Below are 22,765 nucleotides of genomic sequence, written 5' to 3'. Positions count from 1 at the left end.
GACGTGCTGAAGCTCACCTTCATGGTCTTTAAATTGTACACCTACGTAATCATGAACATTCTGTGTATGTATCTCAAAGTTTAAAAACAAGAAATTCCTAATTATAACAGTATCATAATTATGTATACATGATCTCCGTTCTCTGGGAGGCAAGGAGAGACCATTTCCCTCACTTTGAGGAAGCTTGGAGATGTGTTAAAAACACATGTAGAACCTGTGTTTTGCCACAAAAGTATTCATTACCCAGATTCTGCCTGCACAGAGATGCAAAGGAAAAGGTGTACGTGTTAAAAGCTTCCCCATCTTAAAAAGTATTCCAAATAAGACTTTTTAAGGCTTCTGGCAGGAACATTTTATTTTTTGGTTAAAGCCACATTGATAGAATTGTTATAAAAACAAACATGTAAACAAAGTGTCAGAAATTTGGATCACTGAAACAGCTCACACCTAAAACATCTGAGGTACAAAGGCACCTTGCTAGGTGCTAGACAGCCTGACTCTGCTGCAGCCACTCTGACCCACTCTTGCTGCCAGAGATGCATAGGCTGGCCAGAGACGCTGGGACCCAAGCCACCCAGGGCCCCCCACCCCCCCAACTCAGCTCTCCCTCTGCTCCAAACATTCACTCCTCCGCAGACCCGCCTGAGAGAGGCTGGAAGTTACAAATGTGTCTGTCACATTGAACTTGAAAATGACATGGTCTGTGAGGCCACGAAGGGGCAGGGCAGAAAGGATGTCAGTCAACTTCCGTTGATCCACAAGGCCTCAAGAACTCCTGTCCTCGTTCATGGAACCACTTATTGGAGACTGTGAACAGAAAGCAAGCATGTTACAATTCTGTTAGTTCAGCAGCCAAAATTAATGACTCCTTAAGGTGACTCCTGCACTGGGCCCTGGGAATCAGATGTGAGTTTAGACATGGTCTTGGCCTGGGTTTGCTCATGAGCTGGTGAGGAAGACATATGTGTAAAAAATTAATTGTACAAAAGTCTGCTGGTAACATAAGATACTTGTGTTTAGGTTGGTGTGGGAGCAGAGTCAAGGGGCATCTAGCCAGGTAAGAGAAGCAAAGGAGCCCCAGGGCCAGGACATGAAGCAGAGTACGAGCTATCTCGGGAAGACAGACGGACCAGATGGTCCTATACCAAGGGGGTCTAGTAAGTGGGATCAGGAACAAAAAGACTTCAAGGCATGAACCACCCTGGTGTGTGTCAAGGGCCCTAGGCAGCTTGCTATTACTGGGATGTTATTACGGGGGGTGGGGGGGTGACTGAAAGGCAGAAGACGAGGATGAGGAAGCCTGTCAGGATGTGGAGGGCCAGCAGATCCCATCTGTGCGCTGCGGGGCGCAGAGTGGCAGAGCTGGCGCTAGTGCTGTCACTAAGCTGTGTCTCCAATGCACAGGAGCCACGATTTCCCTCAACATTGACGGTTTTATAACGAATAAAAACAATAAGTTCAATGCGCTAATGAAGTCATGGTATTTTTAAAATATAATTTGACACAATTTTTAAAAGTAATACATACACTTAGTTCAAAATTTCAAATTGTCTACAACGCTTGTAATGATGCACAGCAATCTCCTACCTACCCCTTCCCACTGCAGAGGCCTTTCAACTCCTTTGGCTCTTTCTTCCGATATTCAACCTCGTGTTTCTAAACAACACGCTACGGTGCTGCTTCTCCCCTTTGCACTTTGGAGTTTTTACACTACCCCTAAAACACGTACTTATCCCCTCCTATCTTCCCAGTAGTGTCAAATCACAAGTTTTAGTTCATTAACATTCTGTGCTTACGTCCTATCATTAACTGTTGCTGGCACCTGAGCTCCCTGTAGAGTATCCTGACATTTCTTGTACAATTTCTTCTTTTCCCTGAAGTCAGCCCTACTGTCAGATACCAGTTCTCCGCGACTGCTCCCTCAGAACCCCTGCCAGAGTCCACTCGCCTGTGTAGCCATCCTGGACTTAATGAGGTCCATGCAGCACTCCCTGCCTGGGGCTTCCTCAGCTCTCTGGGCATTTGTTAATGGTCCCAACCAGCTGTGTTGGCACATAACCAGCTGAGTGGTCACCCACAGAGCTGGACAGGACTACCACTTAGCAAAACAAACAAACTCAAAGCGAGAGACAGTCTTGGCTCTGTGAAGATCTGTCAGCAGATGTCTCCCAGCTCAGAGTCCCAGGCTGAGGCCACCACAGCCAGCACCATGCCTTAAGCCACTGACCCCACTTGCAGCCCACGAGCACGGGGCAGGCAGCATGTCTTGTTCGGTAGTCACCTTCCCCACTCCTCAGGAGATTGTACCAGAATACAGCTGTGCCCTAGGAAAAAGCAACAGCCTGTCAGACAGTCCCCTAGATACTGGGCTCCAGGACCTGACCCCGGGTAGCACACAGCCCTTACTTAGCAGAAACACCCTCAGATTCCCATGCATGGGGGGACAGGGCTCTGCATGTCCAGGGAGAGAGGAGTTCCCCAGAGAGCAGCTACCTTCTCGGTGGAGGGATGTTTGGAAACCCACCTGCTGCTGAAGAAACCTCCCTCCCCCAACCATCGCCCCAGATGGAAGCTGAGGCACTGAAATCAGAGTTCAGGTAGGAAGGGGCTAACGCCCTTCACAGTGAGAGTCACCCAGGCCAGGGAATGCGACCAGGAGGTGGGGACCTGGACAAGGCCTGAGCCCTGTTCCAACCTCTCACACACAACTAGAACCTACCTTCTTAGGCCAAATCGCAGCCCCCAGATCAGGGAAGACAGTGGCACCACCAGCCTCTACATCACTCATCTGGGAAAACAAGGCACAGAGGGTTGGCCCTTCCACGCAAGGCTTTCGGGGTGCCTGAGCCCCAGCCCACATGACAAGGTATGCAGATCCTCCTCAGCATGGGCGGCACCACTTGGCGGCTCTGCTCCACAGCCTGCCCTTCAGCCAAGGAAGGCTCTTCCCCACCTGCCCCTCCCTAAAACCTGCCTAATCTGGGTGGTTTCATCATCAGGACAGTCTCCACACCCTGGGCACTGCAGGAGACCCACATAGAACAAGCTGAGTCTGTACTAGGAGAGTTCCTGACTGAGCCGCTCCCCTCGGGTCCCCGTCCAACCTTAAGCCTAAGCCACCATACATGGGGGGCTCCCTGCTGCTTCCAGTACCATCTGTGGCCCCCACCATGGGCTCTACCTCCCTGGCCAGCTGCGGAACAGGTAAGCTGTGTCCCCAGGGGCCCTGCTCTCTCCCACAGTGTGGCCTCCAACAAAATGGAACACAGCTCAACAGCAGCCACTTCTTTCTCTTCTGGCTCTTACCTCAATTTTTTTGCCTATAACATAATAAAATGTGGAGCTAAAATGTATTTCCACAGAACACATACCAGACAGCCTGAAGGGCACTCCACAGACATACGGTAAGATGAAGACCCCTAATGGGTTCCCATAGTCCTGGGGATCAAATCCAGGCTCTTTTCTAGAACCCGCAGCTCCGTCAGTTTCCTCAGCCTCTCCCTCCTGCCACTCTCGTGTGCTGCCCCTGATCCACACCAGCCTTTTCCCCCTATTTGCAACCTCTCAAGCTCCCCCCTCTTCTAGATGTCCACACAATCTCTCTTCTGCCAGAAACCATGTTCCCACAAACTAATTTCCACTCAACCTTCAACTCTCAACTGACATGTTACTTCCCAGGGGAGGCCTTCTCTGAACCCCAACCCTGAGCTGCCTTTTCAAAGCACTTGTCACCATGGTAACTAAATAATCACCTCTCCTAGGCTGAAAGTAAGCCTCTCATATTAGACCACCAGCCCTACAACAGACCCCACACGCCCCGCTCAGTAGCACGTGCATGGCAGGCCCAGCACACAACTGCACCGGAAAGGCTTAAATGAGACGCCAAAAGGGAACAAGGCTAGGCACCTGTCTCTAAGGTGCCTCACAGCTTCTATGCCTCTTTAGGTCTGGCTCTCTGAGTGGAGGGGATTGGAAACTGTCCCTCGTGGGAGAGGTAAACCCAACAGCCTATGGCTAGAGCACAAGCAGCAGACAGGAGGCGGCCACAGAGCTCTGGGGAAACAAAGGCACCTTTCATTTAAGAGCACTTCATGGTTGCTTCCTCTCTCTGTCACCAAGGAGGGAACCCTCGAGGGCACCCATCCCTGAAGTCCAGACCAGCACTGGCCCCAACAGAAAGGAGCCAGGGATGGGAAGGTCATGGGAGTAGGGGGAACACAGGCCAACTCTCTACTCCAGCCCGGAAGGATACCGAGGGCCGAGGACCCAGCCTTCAGCCACCGCTGGTGGTAACAGCCCTGACAGGCGCGGACATAAGAGCATGCTGGACCCAGGCTCCCCGAGGCCCAGATGCTGCATACATCATACTCACGTAGTGTAAGAACGTGGCCACACGATTCCCCGTCCCTAAACGCTTGAAAGCATCTTGCTCATGGCTCTATAAAATTAAGTGAGAGTGAAGAGGTGGGCCTGGACCCAATACTTACATAATTAAGAAACGTCGCTAACCTATTCCCCTCCGTTTTCAGGCCGCTGTCAAAAGGTCGCTGCAACAAATAACAACTTTCACCCAAGTTGGCAACTGACTTCATTCCCCCCACCCACCAGACTGGAGTGAAAAGGGTTAGGGAAGGTAGTGTGCGTTCCATACATCAGCCAGGACCATGGCTGCAAAGGAAACCTTGGCCATGGCATGGGGGAAAAGGGGCAGGAAGAGCCTTCACAGAACCTAGTAAGATCCTCTGCTTTACACCATGGCAAAGAATGACAGAGTTGGGGGAAGGGGAACACCCCCCCATCACAGAGGAAGCAGCCAGGCTGCACTAGGCCCTGCAGGCTCCCCAATTCCAGATTTGGGCCCCTTCAGTAACAGAGTTGGCCGTGGTGAGGCAGGTGGGGCACCATGTGGGGGGCTGATGGGATCCTAGCAGCTCCAGCCTTCACAAACCAATTGGAGCAGGGTACCTACGATTGGGCCTTACCCTAGAGAAGTCAAAGTGTGGCTCGTACTGTCCTCCCATTCCGTAATTAGCGACCTGGTGGGAAATAACAGCATTGGACCTTGTCAGCAGCATGAACAGACCTGCAGCAGCCCATCTCTCTAGGAATACTAACTCCCCAGGTATCAACCAGAATGACAGGTGCAGCCTCTGAAGGTGGAGGGTAACTGCGCCCTGACAGCAGGGCAGAGCAAATGCTACAAGCACCCACAGCTGTGTCCAGGAGTAAGGGTGCAGCACAAATGTGCTTCCCTCACAGAACAAGAAGGGCGACCTGCCAACGGCCACTGTGGAGAAGCTTCAGCCCCTCAGGGACACTCAGATGGCAGCACAGGGAGCCCGTCCTGAGGCAGGCCCTGGCCCAGGCCCTGTTTGCTTGGGAGATAAGAAGGAAATCCAGAGGACAGCCAACAACAAATTCAGGATTAGGCTTTTTTGTTATGCTTGTTTGGGAGCCACTCAGAGCCTGGCACTGTTCCTGCCACCTCTGTCATTATGCCCCAGGATCTGTTCTGTCAGGCTGAGCAGGGCAAACATATCCCACTCCACCCCACAGTGGTCCACTTCGTGGAGTTCTTCTGCAGCCAAGTGAAGGACCAGGACATAGGTAGCTGGCTGCAGGGTGGCCAAGAGCTGCTGCCCCACCTCAGTGTCCCCATCAGGATCCCAGACCTGGAATAGGACCTGAGCCCCCTCAGCTTCGTCAACCACCAAGTCATTAATTGGATTTAAAATTGTAAATGCCTCACTGAACAGTTCATCAGCACAATGCAAGTCCTAAATCACAATGGTTATGTTAGCTTCGGTGGATGGAATAACAGCCGAAGTTCAAGATGAAGTGCAGATTCTGACACAGAAGCAGATGGATTGAATGTTACCAGCAATGTTCCTCTGGGAGTACTTGGCTACTATATTTTACTGAAACCCTAAAAACCTCTGGGGCCCAGCTATTAGTCCTCAGAAAGTTGGTGTTTTTTGTGTATCCTTTGGAGCGATTCCAACAGTCAGATGAGAGATGCTGCAAAATTGGCAATAATGGAGACCTATGGACATGAGGGAGAGAAAGGGAGGGTGGACTTTACAAGAGAGGAAATCCTGTTGGATCAAAAAAACAACATTTATCAAATGGGATGAAGTGCAGAATTTGGGCAGCACCATTTTTCAGTGTCCCCAAAATTAAAATTTTAATATAAAGAATCAGTGGGTGAAAATATGCTGTCATATGTTGTTTCAGTCTTCTAGATTCCTGCAGCAGAGACCTGGAAATGCTGTCAAGTGCAAGGAGACCTGGTTCAGCAGGTGGCCTCAGGCTGGAGGTGCGTCTAAGGAGGGAAGCGCTAGACCAGCTGATAAAGTGCTACAAATGCTTCTGCTTTGGATACACCCTGAGAACGTGAAGAAAATTTTAATTATGACTGTTTCGTGAGTACCAATGCACTGCAGAAATTTCGATCACTGCTTGTTGCTGGAGCTGCAAAGTTTAAGCTGGAGTGCTTAAACTTTCAGAACCCAGGTAGCAAAGGAAGCTGCGTTGCTATAGCTGGCTCATCTTTTAACAGCTGTGGGAATCACACTGACCGTGGTACTGAAGCTTTGTACCTACACTATTTATACTGTCCGCAGATAGTGCAAGTGTCATGGGCACTTGGGGATTTGCAGCAATCAGATTCACCATCTAGGCAAACTTCAGTCTGTAGACTCACACACTGTTAGTAACAAGCATCAAAAGGGATTTCCGTGAGGATGTTCTCATTTGAATCTTTAGATATGTTGCTACAGAAGTAGAAGAGTCAGTCATTTGAAAAGACACGGTGTTTATGATACTGAAGTCTGAAAGTGAATGTGAAAAAAAGGGGGCTAGAAACCACTTCTTTGGTGACGCTGAGACATTGACTCAGAAGCGTCTTTAATCTTAGATTTCTGGCAGTGTAGCATCTCGTGCTCTATCAGACAGGCCCTCATCCAAATCAAAAGAAAGCCTCAACTGGCTTTTTTCTTCTGAACGATATAAACAAGCACACCAACTACAGCTGATAGAGTGTCAACAGGCAGCAGCCCCTTTCTAGAAGCCTGTGTGGTTCTCAGAGGGACCCCAGTGTGAAGGTCATCGCTGGTGCATGGGCACCCATCACACTGCCAGCAGGCCACGCAGAATGAGCACTTAGAGATGGGTGCCAAAACCCAGCCTCTGGTCCCCCAGACCATGTGGGATCACAGGTTTGAACACTGTTGGCTGGCAAAGAAAATGGCAAAACAGTCCCTAGAGTAAGAAAGCAAACAAAAATGGTATCTCAGTGCCAGGCAGCTAGAAGAGCTCCCTCCCAGAAGAGCCCTTCCTGGGAGCTCTGGCATTCAGACCTGTCATCAGTCGAGCTATGTGATGGGAGGCCAGGTAAGATGGAGCCAGTGTTGTGGCAGAGAAGCCGGTCCAACCACACAGCTGCTGTCTTCCAGGGTTGCATGTGAGAGCTGGCAGGAGGCTCAGCTGGGAAGTCTGCCCAGAAAGCAACAAGGGCCCAGGTCCTATCCTCTCCTCAGCACCTTAGTCCAGGGTGTGGCTTCAGCCAATCAGCTGAATGTCATCCTCGATCAGAGCCACCAGAGTCCCAACATTGGCCCTGACTGTGCAGGAAGCAGTGGCAGATGCCTTAACAACAACAAAAAAAACCCTCCTCTAGAAGGACCTGCATCACAGCAGAGCCCACAGGGACACACCTAGTGCACAGAAAGCCCCTGCTGCTCCAGAATAGTGGTGTTCTCACACATAAGGAAGGGGCACACGTCCTTTATGATGTGCTTGTCTGCAGAACTTACTTAAAAATATATCAGGGCATCACTTTACAAAGAACCCAGAAGTTCCAGTGTTCAGGAAGGGCACGGCCAGTGCTGATTTGAACTGAACAGACCACAGGGTACAGTTTTAGGAGCTTTATCCAAAGCTTTTGAGCATGGTGCCGCCATGTGTCTTCACGATCACCTTTGAAATAAAGGTAGGAAGCCAAGGTTCCACAGCAGGGACTCTGAAAAGAACATTCCACCTCCATCAGCCAGCTGCTCCAGGCCTTTCACTTCTTTCCAACATACCACAGAACTTCACCTCCAAGTGCATCTGACTATGACTCAGAAGCACGACCTCTGAATATATTTATAGCTCTCTTAGAGGTGGCCCTGGAACAACTGAGGATTTCAGCTTCTGCAATCAAGAAGACATGAATGGGCCTGCCATGCCCACCACCAACCCCTAGCCCCTCATATGATACCCGGGCATACAGAAGATATCCACAGATACTTGTTGAATGCTAACTGTTGAGTGCTGTAGGCATGCTTAATTCTGGCTTCCCCATGTGAGGTCACTCCATATTCACAGTACTGTGCCATCACACAGCTTATTGGACAAGCCTCTGTATGCCTGGCCCAGGCACCCTGGGAGACCATTAGCAAGAAATGCCCGCTGCCCAACCCGCAGGGCCCCAGAGACTAGCCTACCTGCAACAATTCTGCTGTCGTCACTGTGAGTCCTGTGATGTGCTGCATTCGACGATTCACTCGTGCCACAACAGGGTCATCATTCTCCTCCAGCCAGGAGCTAAGCCAAAAGAAAAGGGAGAGACAGGACTATGGGAAGCCAGCCTTAGCGGAGGGCTGGCACAACCCCCAATCAGAGCCAGCACTAACAGGCAGGTGGCGCAGGACGAGGGCTCTGAGGAGAGGCGCCACAGCAGGACAGGCCCAGGACAGAGAAACGGGAGGCCCTGAGCTGGGGCTTAAGCAGCCCTCACCACCACCCTGCTCCCCCATCCTCACCGCCCCAGCTAACCTTTTGGAAACTCTGTAGCTGGCAACAGTGAGGACGCCTGTCTTGGGATCACGAACAGTGGCTCGTGCAAGCTGGAAAACAGGGAGAGAGGGCGACTTACCCTTCTTTGCCTTGAGTGTTTTCCTGGAGACCTGAACCAGGTCTGCCAGTCTAGCCAGTACAAAACAAACTGCAGGCAGTGGCTCTAGCTACGGCCCCATGATCCTGCAAGCCAGGACAGGGCAGTCATCTGAGGACACCACATTCCTGCTCTGTTGTCAGAGGCTGGCCACTGTCCTACTCAGTCACTGCCCACCTCTGCTCCCACCCAGGTCTGGGCAGTCTGCAGAATTAGGTCTATGGCATCTGCTTTGTCCACCCACCCAGGCCCACCTGCCACCCTGCCTGAGCACGGCCTGCACCTGGCTGCTCCCACCACCCCTGAGCCTCGACCCCACACACTCCTCTCACCTTGCTCGAGTGCACTGTCCTGCTGCACCTCAGCAGCCTCCTCTGCCAAGAAACCTGCCCAAACACCCCTGCTGCGCCCGCCCCCTGGGTTTCCACTGCTGCGGGGCAGAGGCAGGAGGTGCAGCTCCACCCACTTGGGGGCCTCATGAGGGAAGGCACCACAGTCAGGAAAGGGCTCTCTGCAAGTTGAAGGAAATGAACTGCTTCCTGGAAGCCACCCACCTCCACACACACGCTCACACAAACCACCCACTCACCTAGCTCATCTCCACATCTCCACAGACAGGGGCCGTGATCCATCCAGAGGACCTGCGGCCCAGAGCCAGCCCCCAGGGCTTCAGCTGCAGACTGTCCTAGTGCCCTCACGTGGGCAGGCCATGGACCCAGGTACCTCGAACCCTACAGCCCCTCCCCTGTACGTGCCTGGCACTGTGCTGCGTGACCAAGACATGGCCCCTGCTCTCATATGAATGACTCAGTTAAGTGGGGAAGACAGAAAACTAGCTGGGTAACTGCAGCCCAGCATGGTGACAGCTGGCAGGGGGTGGGCTTAATGTATTCGGGAGGTCAGTCTATAAGGTCAAAATGGTTTCCCACAGGAGGGGACCAGCTAGCTGAGACATGAAGAGTAAGGAGGAGTTAGTGGGGGAACATTACAAGAACAGGAAGGGAATGGCAAATACAGATGCCAGATGGGATGAAAATGAGTGTGACACTGTGACTGTGTCACTCCAATTACAAATTGGAGGTAAAAGACGAGAACAGGCTGAAGATGGAAGTGGGGGCTGGACCTGGATGCAATCTTGTGGCTACTGAGAACAGGGGAGGCTTGTTCCCGCAGGGGAGGGACACTCACTGGGGAAAGTAAGAAGGATCACCGTGGGCACCTCATAGCAGGCTGACTAAGGAGAGGCTGGAGTGGGAACAAGGAGGACAGGGAAGGGCGTGACAGTGGCCTGAGCAAGGGCCGACAGGAGGTATGGATGGAGAGGGGCAGATGGATCAGAGGCTGACAGGGAGGTGAGCTTGACCAGCATGGATGCGGAGCCGCAGTAGCACGTTCTCACAGGATGTGCCCCCAGGGCAGAGGGCTTCCCTGAGCTGCAGCTACAGCGCCTCCCTGATGACCCCACTCAAACATCTGAGGCCTGGCATGGGTGTGACACCCACAGGAGGCTCTGGGCAGCTGTGCTCTGCTCCCAGGGACACACAGAGCTATTCTGAAAGCAGGCCAGGGGCCCAACGGCAGCTGCCAGGCATTCCCTAGAGGCCACACTAAGCTCATGGGCCCTACTTCAAAGCCAGAGCAGCATCTGTCTCTCAGAGGTCCCAGAAAGGAGAGGTCAGACTGTAATGGCCTGCATGTCAGGCTCTTCACACAGCTTCTGTTCAAACCAAGTTTTCCCAACACTCCCCTGACACTGCTGTGCCACACACACATGCACACAGAGAAATGTCGCAGTGCCTTGGTCAGAGGTTCAAGTGAGGACTCTCTCCCAAGGTTCTGGCTTAATGGTGTGTCTCCTGCCCAGCAGCAAGGGAAGTGGTTTTCTTTAGAGGACTTAGGATCCAGGGAGTAAAAAGCGGGGTCCTGGTTCCCATTCTCTACCACACTGACACAACAAGTGACTCTGAGCCCAAGGTGTCCTGGCATCCCAGGCAAAGGTTGGTCCAGGGTGAGTGCAGGGGCCAGCAAAGGCCCCTATCACAAGTGCCTCTGTGCACATTGGGCCTCCAGGCCCTACAGTTCTATGAAGGGCAGAGCAACAGAGCACCCAGCCAGAGCCTCTGTGCATAAAGTGAAGGCTCCTGTAGCCAGGATTCTCACCTGGCCCTGGTGGGCTAGCTCACTACACACATGTGGGCAATACATTGTTATTGACTCGATATAAAGAGTTCTGCCCAGTGCTCTGGGCAACAGGGTGGCACAGGTACAAGGCTGCAGGAGAGCGGAGCAGAGGCTGGAGTGGTGGCAGCACTGAGGACAGAGGCCCAGAGGACAGCTGGGCGGGCAGAAGGGCCCAGAGGCAGACACCAGCTTGCTGCATGCTGACTTGCTCTGAGTGGACAGGATTCTGGTGATTGACCTGCCACCATGCAAATGGAATAAAGTTGGGTATAAACCCTTTCACCCCAAGAACATTCTACTGTCATTTTTTTGGTCACATTGAATCCATAGTGAACTTGGCCGGGGCTGAAACCCATTGGCAAGACAGCCTCCCTCCTAATCGCCAGTGACAGAAACCTGGGGACATGGCAGCAAGGAGTTCTCCTTAAGAGATGCCAAATGGGAGCAAATCTGTTATGAACTAGAGACAGAATTATTATTTTATAGCCTAATGACATGTATATAAAACCAACAGCCAACAGTAGACCTAGCAGTGAAACAGCAGAGAGATGTCCAGGAAATCCAGGAATATAAGAATGACTGATTTAACAAAGCTCTAGAAGTTCTGGCCAGTTCAACAAGGCAATAAAAGCAAAGGAACTACAACTATTAGGAAAGAGAAAACAAAATCCGCCTTATTTGCAGGTGATACTTTCTGGACACCTGAAGTCAATTGCTAAAAACCTAAAAAGGAATAAATGAATTCACCAACTAGTTGCAGTATGCACAACTCTCAGCTTCCTCATGGGTACAATGAAGATAATCACAGGGCATGCTTAGCAGATGTAATAGTTAATCCACGTTAAGCACTTAAACAGGGCTTGTCACAATTAAGGACTCAGTAAACTAAACATAAGCTATTACTACAAAGTATGTTTTTACAATCAACCACTTAACATGTAACAGTAAACTACTACAAAAATGTAACCAATAAAAATATAATGAAGAAAAACAAAGTGAAAAAACAAGACATACGGACGAAACTATCTAGGAAGAAACTTAACAGAAAATGTGCAGGGCTTATATGAAAAACTTTCACAAGATCTGAATCAAGGGAGAGACCCAGAATGCTCTCGGATGATTAGGGTGCTGCAAAAATGTTCATTCTCCTCCTGGTCCAGCACTTCCTCTGCAATCCTGCTGAGCCCCACAGTGCTCAGGTTGGCAGCACCCTATGGCATACGTCCTCAAAACTTGCCCATGCACCAGCCCCCCACCAGGTACAGGGACGCTTCTCACATGGGCCTCTGTGCCCCCAGTGTACCCTCTATCAGAGCACCTGGCTTTTCACACTGGTTTCCTCACTTTTCTTCCCCAGGGGACCATGACCCCAGAAGGGCACATTGAGTATGCAGTACCCCAGTACCTAACAGCAAATGCATGCTAGACACTGGCAAATGCCATCTGACTAACTACCTGGGGCACCAGGAAAGGGGCACCTGAAAGGAACTGCAGAGACACCTACTTTGGGCTTCGCAATTTCCTTGATCCTCTCGATTTCCTCGTCAGACATGACATCGTAGTACCTGACGATGTGTGGGCTGTCCCACTCGTCCTCCTCCTTGAAGGGGGCGATGAGCAGCTGCGGCGTCCTGTTGCCATGGTGGTACCTGCAGAAAAGCCTCTTCTGCCTCCGAGGCGTCTGCAGAGCACAGAGCCACAGGCGCTGAGCTGAGTCCCGTCAGTCCCAGACTGGCTGGCTGCAGATGCGCGTCTCATACTCCATGGCTGGCAGCTGCTCCCTCCCACCCCACCACCAAAGAAAATAAGCCCTTCAGCTTGACTGGCATGAAATGACATCCCACAAACCATGCAGCATTTCTTCACTCCCAAGAACACTTCCCATCCACAAGTCCTGTGGCAGTTTCACAAAGACGTGAGTGGGCCAGAAAGGCGGGGGCAGGGGAGAAGCCCTTCTAGGTGGAGGAGTCAGTGGGAGCCACGCAGACACAGGCGTGGCAAATGCCAAGAGTGTGCCTCACCTGCACGTCCTGGTGGAGGCGCTGGGATCCAGGGCTTTCAAAGGCCACTGATCCACAATACGCAGCTCTAGCAACTGCCAGATCTTTACTACAGAGACCGGAATGTCCCTTGGGCCTGCAGCATATCCACACCCATGGTTTTCATCACAACAGGGAGCCAAGGAGAAGCGGGCATGTAGGGTGGGGACAGGGAGCTCCATATGTCAGGGACTGAAACTGCCTGGGGCATCAGGGAGACAGGCCCCTATCCTGGACCTCAGAGAACACCCACACATCAGCCTCAACAGACGCTACAAAGAACTGAGGAAGATGTTAGGAAAATGACCTACAGACAAAGGAAATCCCCAATCAGCCTGTCCAGAGCCAAAGTCTAGGTCTACATCCGGGGCCCCTATGCTGCCACACGTCTTACCAGTTTGACGCCCTCCCCACGACAGAGGCTCTCGTAGACATCCCTCTCGGGCAGGTAGTCCACAGGCCTCTCATAGATGTCTTCCCGGGTTGCTGGCACAGCTTCTGTCTGATTGGATAACAGTTTTTCTCTTTCTTCCTCTAACAAGTGTTCAAAGTAGCGCAGATTCCCGCCAGCCCGTTCATGGCTCGGGTCTAGAACAAGCACAGAACAAGGAGGAAAAGAAGACCACAAACACCCGTTAGGCCGTTTAGGGAAATTATCCTGCGAGCAGCTGTCTCTCCCGGAAGTTCACGTGCACTGCTGAATGCTGTTTCAGGGCAGCTGCCCAGGGTCCACTGGCCACAGCGGAAAAGCCAACATCTCCTGCCCAGTCTGGTCAGTACTGAGAAAGGAGCAAGAGGACACTCAGCTACACCAAGGGGCTCTCCGCTCAGGCCTCCCCAAGGACACAGGTGCAGAGTCCTGCCACCTCCTCCCAGCCTCGCTGTGTGCCAGGCACATCATCCCTTAGAGTCCATCCATTACTGGTGACCATGTCCCATGCTGGCCACAACTAGAGGGCAGGCTGAAATGTCGGCACAGAAGAGCTGTGGGACAGCACCACAGCTTCACCCTGTGGGTGTCACGACACAAAGCAGCAAGCCTGGCAGGATGACTGGGCCACCACTCAGATGAGAAGACAGGGACCCAAAGGTGTTAGAGGAGATTTAGGTTAGGGTTACACAGAACAGGAATCCAGGTGTCCCGACTCACCATACAACGTCCTTACTAACACAACAGCATCTACAAAGCTCTCTTCCCACGTCAGTTTTACAGGACACTCACATGCCAGCTGGTATCAGACTTGTGGCCCATGAAAAGCAGCAGCAAAGGGAAGTCTTTAGCAGTTTGTGAAAGTCTGGACTATTATATCCCTTCTATTAATAAGAGATGGAACTAATGGGTTCTTAAAGACAAGGCTTTTGATCTCCTTTAGTCCAACACTACAAGACACTTATAACACCAACACCGTGGCAAGTCCTACCAGTTAGACCTCGGGACTCTAACTAACGATGGGGTCACTGCCACTGCAGCAACCCTGAGAGACAGCTTGCCTACGAGCTTCTCCCAACACAGTGAAGGCTGCACCCTGCCTCACAGTGGATGCACTGTAGCACCGGATTCCTACTAAAAATGGAAGAGTGTAGGGCTGCAGGTGCTGCAGCCTGAGTGTACCCCTCCCAGCTGGGCAAGGGCTTAGGGCAGAACTAAAGCAGCTAAGGAGCTAGCTGGCAGCTGGACCGGGCCTGAAAGCAGTGAGGCATCAGTCACTGGCCAGCTGACAGTTCAGACTGGCTCAGTCCCAGGAGAGTGGCCAGGTAGTGGCCAGCAAAGGGACCAGTTTCCCTGCCAGCTCCCCATCTGACCTTCCCCTAGAACTCCTTACCAAGGGAGAGCAGACGGCGGGTGAGCTCCAGGGCACGGTGCAGGTCGCCCAGCTGGAAGATAGCATAACTCAGGTAGTCCAGCACCTGGGCCTTGCCCACGGCGGCCTCCTCCCCAGCATCAAGCTGCCTCAGCACCTGCTCCATCCACAGCACAGTGTGGTAATAGTCCCCCTCATTGTAGGCTGAGCGGCCCATCCCAAAGCAGTCATCCACACTCAGCACGGCCTGGTACTTGGTTCCTGCAGCAGACAAGGCACAGAGTCAGCCTCTAGGTTAGGGAGAGAGTCCCTCATCGAGGAAGCCTGGGCCACAAGAAGGGGGGCATCAGCCCAGCCAAGCCCCACCAGGGCATTGGACCACACGCCTCAAAGGGAGCACAGCCAGGCTGGCCTTGCCTCAGGCTGGCGTTCACAGCCAACCTCCTAGGCTCAGACTCCCCCCTTCCCAAATGGGAAGGGGCCTTTGCTGTGGAGGAGGCCAGGAGATGTCTGCTGCGCAGCTGGCCAAGTGAGTCTGGAGGGTAGAAGAATTATTTGAATATAAAAAATGGAACTTAAGTGGCAACAGAAGCCACAGATAAGGATAATCATTTCCAGGAAGAGTGTGAGGAAAGAGAAGAGAGGGTGGCTGAGGCCAGAGCCCCAGAGACCACCTGTACAGAAAGGACAGAGAGAAAGCAACATGGAGGAGGCCCTAAGCAGCCAACAGAGGGAAGCCAGGAGCAAGACTGCAGTGCCAGCTTTGGCCATTAGGTGGCGAGGCCCTTGGTGAGCACCAATCCAGCAGATCCTGGGGCCCTGGGTCACCTGCTGAGGGCTCAGTGCTGGAAAGTGGCCATGAAGACAGCTTCAAAGAGGAGAAGATGTGGGATGTTAGCTATGGGGAGATGTAGGATTTAGGTGGGCATGAGGTGGGAGGACCCATGAGTGTGTGCCTCAGAGAATGGTGAGAAAGCATTCCTGCAAAGGGCACAGGGTGAACAATGGAGCTAAGCAGCAGGAAAGCTTAGTACAAGGGGTACAGAGGCCAGGGAAATGGTGCCAGGCAGGGCCCCAAAGGCACATGCAGAAGGAATTTCGGTTTAGTCCTGAAAGTTATACATTGTGGTTGGGAACTCATGCAAACAGAAATGTGCTTCAGACCACATGGAGGATAATTTTAAGCAAAGAGCTGGAGGTACACAAGTCAGAATGGTATTTCATAAGCCAGCTGAGAAAGAAGCGACCAAGAGGCTGGAGTCAGGGCCTCCACATATAGAAGACATTAAGGAGGAGGAATCCACAGGCCTTAGGATTCCGCCTTGGGCAGCCAGTGGATGGAGGTGCTCTGGCTGAAATAAGGAGCGAGGAAAGAAGGCACACAGTTCAAAAGGGGATGAGGATTTGTTTGGGACATGTGACTCTTCAGGAGCCCGTGGAACACCCAAATGGAGATGCTCCACAGGCATTTGCCAACACTGGTTGGAAGCTCAGGAGAGAAGCCTTGGTGACAGATCTGTATGTCATGCATTACAGGCAATAACTCAGATGACAGAATGGCTGGGCTCACCTGGAGAAGGTGCTTAGGGAGAACATGAGGATGGGGTGGAGTTCTGGAGAATAGCTCCCTTCCAACCCTCACTGCTCCTCCAGGACACACATGGGTCTGTTAACTGAATGTAAAAGGTCGGTGCCCACATGTGGCTCTCTCTCCCCACCAAACATTCTCACAGCTACAAGGTGAGAAAATCCTGCAGGTGCCCTGAGCTGCCTTCTCCCTCTCTGGCCTCATGGCCTGGCTTGGTAAGAACAAGGAGGTCTACACCCCAGTCCTGTTGGCTCACAAGACGCCTCAGTACTAGGGCTCCAGGCCTTGACTCACCCACATCAGGGTGCCTCTTCCTCCCACACACTGTCATTCCTTCTGCTCATGCTTCCCCCAGGGTCCCAGGCATCCAAGGTCTAATGGGGATCTAACTTCATCCCTGGGCTTAGGGACTCTAACAGCCCCTAAATATATCTTCTTATAAATTGAGGTAATCAATGGAAGGTGGGGGGCAGGCATGGAGAGTGGCTCATGCTGAAGGAGAAGCAGCCAAGATCAGTGTCCCAAAATTCAGAGGAGGGGAAATATCAGGAAGAATGGGGCAACTGATGTGCCAAGTGCTGCTAAAGAGTTAAACATTATGCCTGAAACCCGTGCACTGGCTTTACCAGCCAAGTGGCCACCAGTGACCTTGCAGGGGCTGGACTTGTAAATGGTGGGGAAAGAGGCCAGACTTCATGTGTTCAGGATACGGGAAGCAAGGAAGTAGAGAAAGAGGATAGATGACTCCATCCAGCAGCCTAACCAGGAGGAAGAAGAAATTGGCTCAGAAGGGCTTTTGATCCAGAGGGAGGAGTTTGTAAGATGAGTGAGAACAAGGTGTAGGTGTGAGCTCAGGGGAAGAGCCCAGAGAGCTGGACACAGAGTGACAGGGACAGAGATGCACCTGAGGAGACACAGGACTCAGAACAATGAGTCCAGAGATCAGCCTTTAGCAAGAAGAAACGAGGGTGGGAGATGCAAGTGGGTGTGGACACAGATCTGAATGGTGTGTTGGGGGCAGAGGCCGGCAGGGCCCTGAGCAGCAGCCTAACCTTTTCTGGACCTGAGCGGAAGGAAGCAACAGGGCCAGGGCCAGGAGAGGCGGCTGTCACGGGAATGTGGACTGGCACCAACTGGAAACCCCAGAAAGGATGACCGCGAGGGGTGGCAGTGCACCAGAGGCGGGGCACCACTCAGCAGTGGCTCCCTGTCCAGACACCAGAGGAGGCACACATGCTGGGCAGGCCATGCCAGAGTGGTGAGTTACCTGGAAGTTCCCCTTTGGAAATCGTGTCCGGGTCCAGCTTGTACGTGTCCTGAAGCCTCATCAGGGCCTTGGCAGCTCCCATCTCATCCTCATCAGTGGGGAAGAACTGCCGCTGCACTGAGAGGTTGGCAATAAAACCTTGAAAGGAGACAGTGAGGACAGGAGGTTACCCATGATCCTGGCGCAGAATTCCACCTGGCACCAGAGAGGAACCCACCCTGGCTAGTGCATCTCCCCACCCCTTCCTTCAGAGGCTATCTTCCCTTCCTCCAGGAAGCCTCCCCAGTGGCTCCAGGCCACAGCAATCTCTCCTTTCTTATGCCTCACCACACTGGCTGCCAGCACTGCTCATTGGAACTGAACAGAAATGGCCTTACCCATTGGTTAACAAGTGGGAGTCAGGGCTCCAAGCACTGAATTAGACCTGGGAGAGAAAGAAGGGACAGAGGACAGAGAGGGAGACACAGGAGAGAACTCAGAGAGGACTTGCTAACCATTCAGCAGTAAATGAGTCACATGGAAAACCTGGATTCAGGACTACTGGGCTGGCCAGGTAAACAAAACCTTCCAGCCAACATCTAAGGTTGAGGAGCCCAAGGAACAGAGGTGGTCAGCTCAGGGAACCCAGCTGGCCATTCATGATTGACCACTGGCCCTTACCACCCAGAAAGGTGATGACGACAGTCCTGGAGACATTTGGTGTTGTCTCCACCTCCCAGGTTAGGGACTGTGGGGCCATTCATTCAGGCCAAGTGTTGAGGTGGGGCTGCACAAGCTAATAACAGTCCCCCGAGAGACCCCACAGGGCTCTGCTCTGCTCTCTATGGTACTTCCACCACTCAGACCTGCAAAGAACTCAGAGCATGAGCTCCCAGGCTGCAAGGCTCAAGACCATGCCTGAAGTCTAGGAGAGCCCCTGACCACAGAAGTACCCAAGGAGGCTATTCTGGGACCCTAAGCTCTAGCTGTAAAGCAAGATATGCACCTCCTGCAAGCTCAGGTCCCAGGTGGGGGCAAAACCCTCCCCACCATGCTGATTCAGGGGCTTCAATTCTCCCTATGAGCTGAGAATTGGGAGGGGAACTTCAAGGCCATTTCTCTTCTGGCCGCTTACCGAGAACAGCAGGACCCACAGCCTCAGGCTCAAACCCCTACTTCTAGCCAGGCCTGGGATCCCAAGGCCCAAGGAGCTGTATGGTCCTTAGAGCTGCACGGTCAGGGACTCTTAAGAGTTTAGGGTCCAGGAAAAAAGAAACCATAACCCCAGAAAAAGCAACACCACCAGCATGCCCCAACTCATTTCAGGGGCAAGAACTCTGAAGTCAGAGGTGAAAAAAAGCTACTGCTCTCTGGGCCTGTCCTGGCTCCCGTCAGGTGATTATAGTTTTCTAAAGGAACCAGATGTTGATGGTGATGTGTAGCAAACAAGGCTGGAGAACAGGAGGTCATCCAGACAGGCTTATTCACCCGCAGTACAGAAAGAACAACCAGTTCTGAGCTACAGGCCCAGGCTGGGAGACAAGGGTCTGGGAAAGGCAGCCATGGCTTCTGGAGGCCGTGAGCGGTCTGGGCAAAGCTCCAAGCTGACTGAGCTCACCAGTCCCTCCCCAGAGGCCACCCTGCCCCCAGCCAAGCCCAGCCCAGTCTGGCCACAGGGACTGAAATGCCTGAGCCAGAGAGACAACTCATCCCAAGACAGTCAGCACTCCCAATTCAGGGAGAGGACGCAGGGAGTGCAGGGGGCTGAGCCCAGAGCTGGAAGTCAGGAGGGCCCACCTCTAGGCCCACCCCACCATCTCCTACTGAGAGGAAAGTGTTAGAGCATGGAGTGTACTGCCAGAGTAAAAAGCACCAAACATAGTTAAAGTTTAAAAAAGCACTTCTAGGAATTTATCCTAAGAAAACAGAAGTGGGAACAAAAGGTATATGTGCAAGATTGCTGATAATTTGGAAATAATCCCACATCCACTGACCTGACTAGTTTTATACTATATCAGTATGACAAATTACTGCCCAGCCATTAAAATCATGTTGCAGTACAACATTTAATGGAAGATTAGAGAAGCTGGAAAATTCAGAAAAACAGTACATGCCATGTCACTAGTCTGCCAACAGATATGGGAAGGAATTAGATGAGGACCAAGCTCCCCAGCTTGTGCTGGCCCCACCACCCAGCCCACTTAATTCCCTTTTATTCAGTCATTTGGTCCCTCTAAGCAAGTGAGTTTGCATTCCCTTGTATGTATGAATACACATTTTTTTAAATGTATATGCATGTGTAGAAAGACTGGATTTTAATAGTACTTATCTCTTGGCAACTAGATTAAGAACTGTAATTTTTTTAGCTTTCCAACTTTTCCATAAAAATGTATTAATAAAATGTAATTAGAAAAAATTCACTACCAAAAAAAGGGAAGTGAAAACACTAGGAAAAGGCAAGAACTGATCATTATCACATGCTAAAAACAAGGACAGCCAATTGCCAGATCACCACAGAGAGGGGCCAGAGCCACAGGACTGGCAGGGCCCATGTTCACACACTGCACATGCCCACCAACACCCAGACCCAAAACCGGCTCAGACACACATCCCCAGACGTGAGCACACAGCCGGCTCACCCAGGCTCTGCATCACTGTCTCCCACCTGCAGCCGAGTCCTGCAGGACAAGGTCCTCCAGGGCGGGCCAGTCTGTGTTCAGCCGCTTCACCAGTTTATAGGCATTCACGGGGTGGGCCAGGTAGCCCTCAGGGTCAGCAGCTGACTTGCTGGTCAGGGCTTCCATTTTGTTGGCCCAGCTATGGAACCAGAGGAAAAGAAGACTTAAAACACCCACTCACACAGGTCTTGACCTATGGCAATTTCCCTGGTGAGGTGTGGGGCCCTTTCACCAATAGGCAACAGAAATGAATACAGTAACTCCCCTCTGATACTTCTAGCCCCTTCACCTAGATCAGACCTGGGAACCACAATGTATGCAAAAAGCCTCTTAAATAGAAGGCAAAAAGCAGTGAGCCCTTAGCCACTCTCGGGGACTGGCCCAAAGTAAACCCCAGTCCAGCCCCACTTTGCCCTCTCAAGGGCCTCCTCTCACGGGTACCCTGGGTGGTTCCTGAGGGGGCAGGAGCACTAACTCGGGGTGAGTGTGAGGACTTTAGACATCAGACCTCTTAATCTTGGAGAGCTTGGCTTCCTCCACAAGGATGTACTCCTTCAGAGACTGCACCAGGTCCTTCTCTGCATAAATCAGGTCTGTCATGTGCCCTGCAAGAGAGAGGAAAAAGAACCGGAAGAAATGGATGAGGAACCTCAAGTCCCTTCCTTGAGTCCCAGAACACCGGCACAAAACTCCTCTGGGCTAAGGATGTGTCAGCTTTCTGGGGACCATGGAGTCTTGGGAGTCAGAAGGGGCCTACGCACTCACATGGTCCTGGCCCCGGGGTTCAGGATGAGAGAGGCAGAGGCCCGAAGGGGATGCTAGGATAAGTGCAAGTGGGTGGGAGTGGGGGGCCTTAAGAAGCAGCCCCACACAGGAGCATGGACACCCTGAGAGCTTCTGCACTCAGAACCATTGCCTGGTCTGAGAGAAAGACCGTCAGAAAAGCCAGGCAGCCCTGGAGCAGCCCGCACCGCCCAGGGCCAGCCACTCCCAGGAAGGACATTCAGGTCATAGGGCCTCAGTGGGGCAGCTCTGCCAGCCCAACTCTCCCCAGAATGGTCAAAACCAGCAGATGAGGCCGAGCCACCTTGAGCAAGGACAGACCTCAGGCTGTGACATCCCCGGCACCTGACCCAAGGACTGTTCTGGTAGATGACGGTCCTGCTGCACGTACCAATAGAGGTGAAGAATTCAGCCTGCACACAGCCCAGGACACCGGACCAGGCCACCATCAATGTAGACACCCAGAGCTTCATGGTCACAGCAAGCAATGCCTGCAAGGCATTCAATGACAGTGGGAAAAAGCAATGTGGGTGAGAAGACACACCCATGTGCACACACATACACACAGTCAAACGTGCTGAAATCCTCACCCAGCGCACAGAAGCTGAGGATATTCAGGATCAACAGAGAAAAGAGGCCAGAGTTTCGAACCAGTGATGGGTGCTCAGTTCTGGCTCCCACTCTGGGAGGCCATGGGCCCTTGGGGGACCCTCTGTCCTCTCAGCTCCTGGCAACCACCGGCACTGTGGGAAGGCTGTGTCACACGGGGGACAGTCACCTCTGGTTCTAGCAGTCTGTCTGACAAGCTTCTGGCCCACCCCTGCTGGTTTCACAGGCTGCCTTGTCTGTGTCTGCCTTTTCTTCCAACACTTGTGCCAGGACAGTGCCTGGTACTGGGGACGCAAATGCAACACACAGCCCCTGCCCACAAGGAGGCTGAAAATACAGAGAGCCAATGACAGAAAGAGAACTTGACACAGGGTATGCGTCCCCAAAATGAGGTATGCAGAAGATATGGGGCCAGAAGAGGGATGAAACTGCCCCTGCCGTCTTTGCCCCTGGTGACAGCGAGAGCAGTCTGAGGCTCGGCACTAAGGGCAGACACTGCCCTTCCTGTGGGGAGGCTCCTCGGCAGACGCTGTCCTCATCAGCGAGCCACCATTTACAAATACTCACTGAAGAGCCACACAGGCAGGCACTGAGCTAGGCACTCGGCACACAGAAGTGAATAGGCCACAAAGGGCCAAAACCTCAGGCTGGACTGCTGACACGGGTGAGATGCCAGCAGCTGTCTTCTCACCAGCCTAGAAATAGCCAGGCCCAGCTCTGAAAGCAGCAGGCACAACTCGGGTAAGGACCACTGGCAGCAGACCTAAGTACACAATGGCGGCCTCAGACACAGTCTTCCAGCCTGGCCACGCGGCCAAGTACGCTGGAGGACCTGCACCCAGCTGAGCATAGCACTGCTGTCCCTTCTCTTCCTGCTCTGTTTCAGCCAAGCCCCACTTCAAAT

The 22,765-nt window shown here is 52.4% G+C and overlaps 1 protein-coding gene across 12 annotated transcripts in view; it reads right to left on the bottom strand.

Moving 5' to 3' along the window:
* Positions 1–327: 327 nt before the first annotated feature.
* P4HA2 (prolyl 4-hydroxylase subunit alpha 2) overlaps positions 328–22,765 on the bottom strand; it is a 30,300-nt gene continuing 7,862 nt past the window's right edge. For 6 of the 12 annotated variants that reach the window (XM_037023458.2, XM_037023459.2, XM_017655980.3 and 3 more), the window contains exons 3-16: positions 21,644–21,743; positions 20,978–21,074; positions 20,457–20,608; positions 17,813–17,950; positions 14,979–15,218; positions 13,550–13,743; positions 12,621–12,797; positions 8,818–8,888; positions 8,487–8,586; positions 4,983–5,036; positions 4,373–4,438; positions 2,720–2,788; positions 2,228–2,324; positions 328–807 (exon numbers count right to left, since the gene is read on the bottom strand). In XM_037023458.2, coding sequence (XP_036879353.1) covers positions 737–807; positions 2,228–2,324; positions 2,720–2,788; positions 4,373–4,438; positions 4,983–5,036; positions 8,487–8,586; positions 8,818–8,888; positions 12,621–12,797; positions 13,550–13,743; positions 14,979–15,218; positions 17,813–17,950; positions 20,457–20,608; positions 20,978–21,074; positions 21,644–21,725 — 1,608 coding nt within the window. In that variant the 5' untranslated portion in view covers positions 21,726–21,743 and the 3' untranslated portion in view covers positions 328–736. The other 6 variants (XM_017655987.3, XM_037023463.2, XM_017655984.3 and 3 more) reach the window with 6 other exon arrangements.

Source organism: Manis javanica, chromosome 14 (assembly GCF_040802235.1).
Source record: "Manis javanica isolate MJ-LG chromosome 14, MJ_LKY, whole genome shotgun sequence".
Classification (NCBI taxonomy): Eukaryota; Metazoa; Chordata; class Mammalia; order Pholidota; family Manidae; genus Manis; species Manis javanica.
The sequence above is the reverse complement of the archived record's forward strand: the minus strand, read 5'-3'. Positions and strand labels throughout refer to the sequence as shown.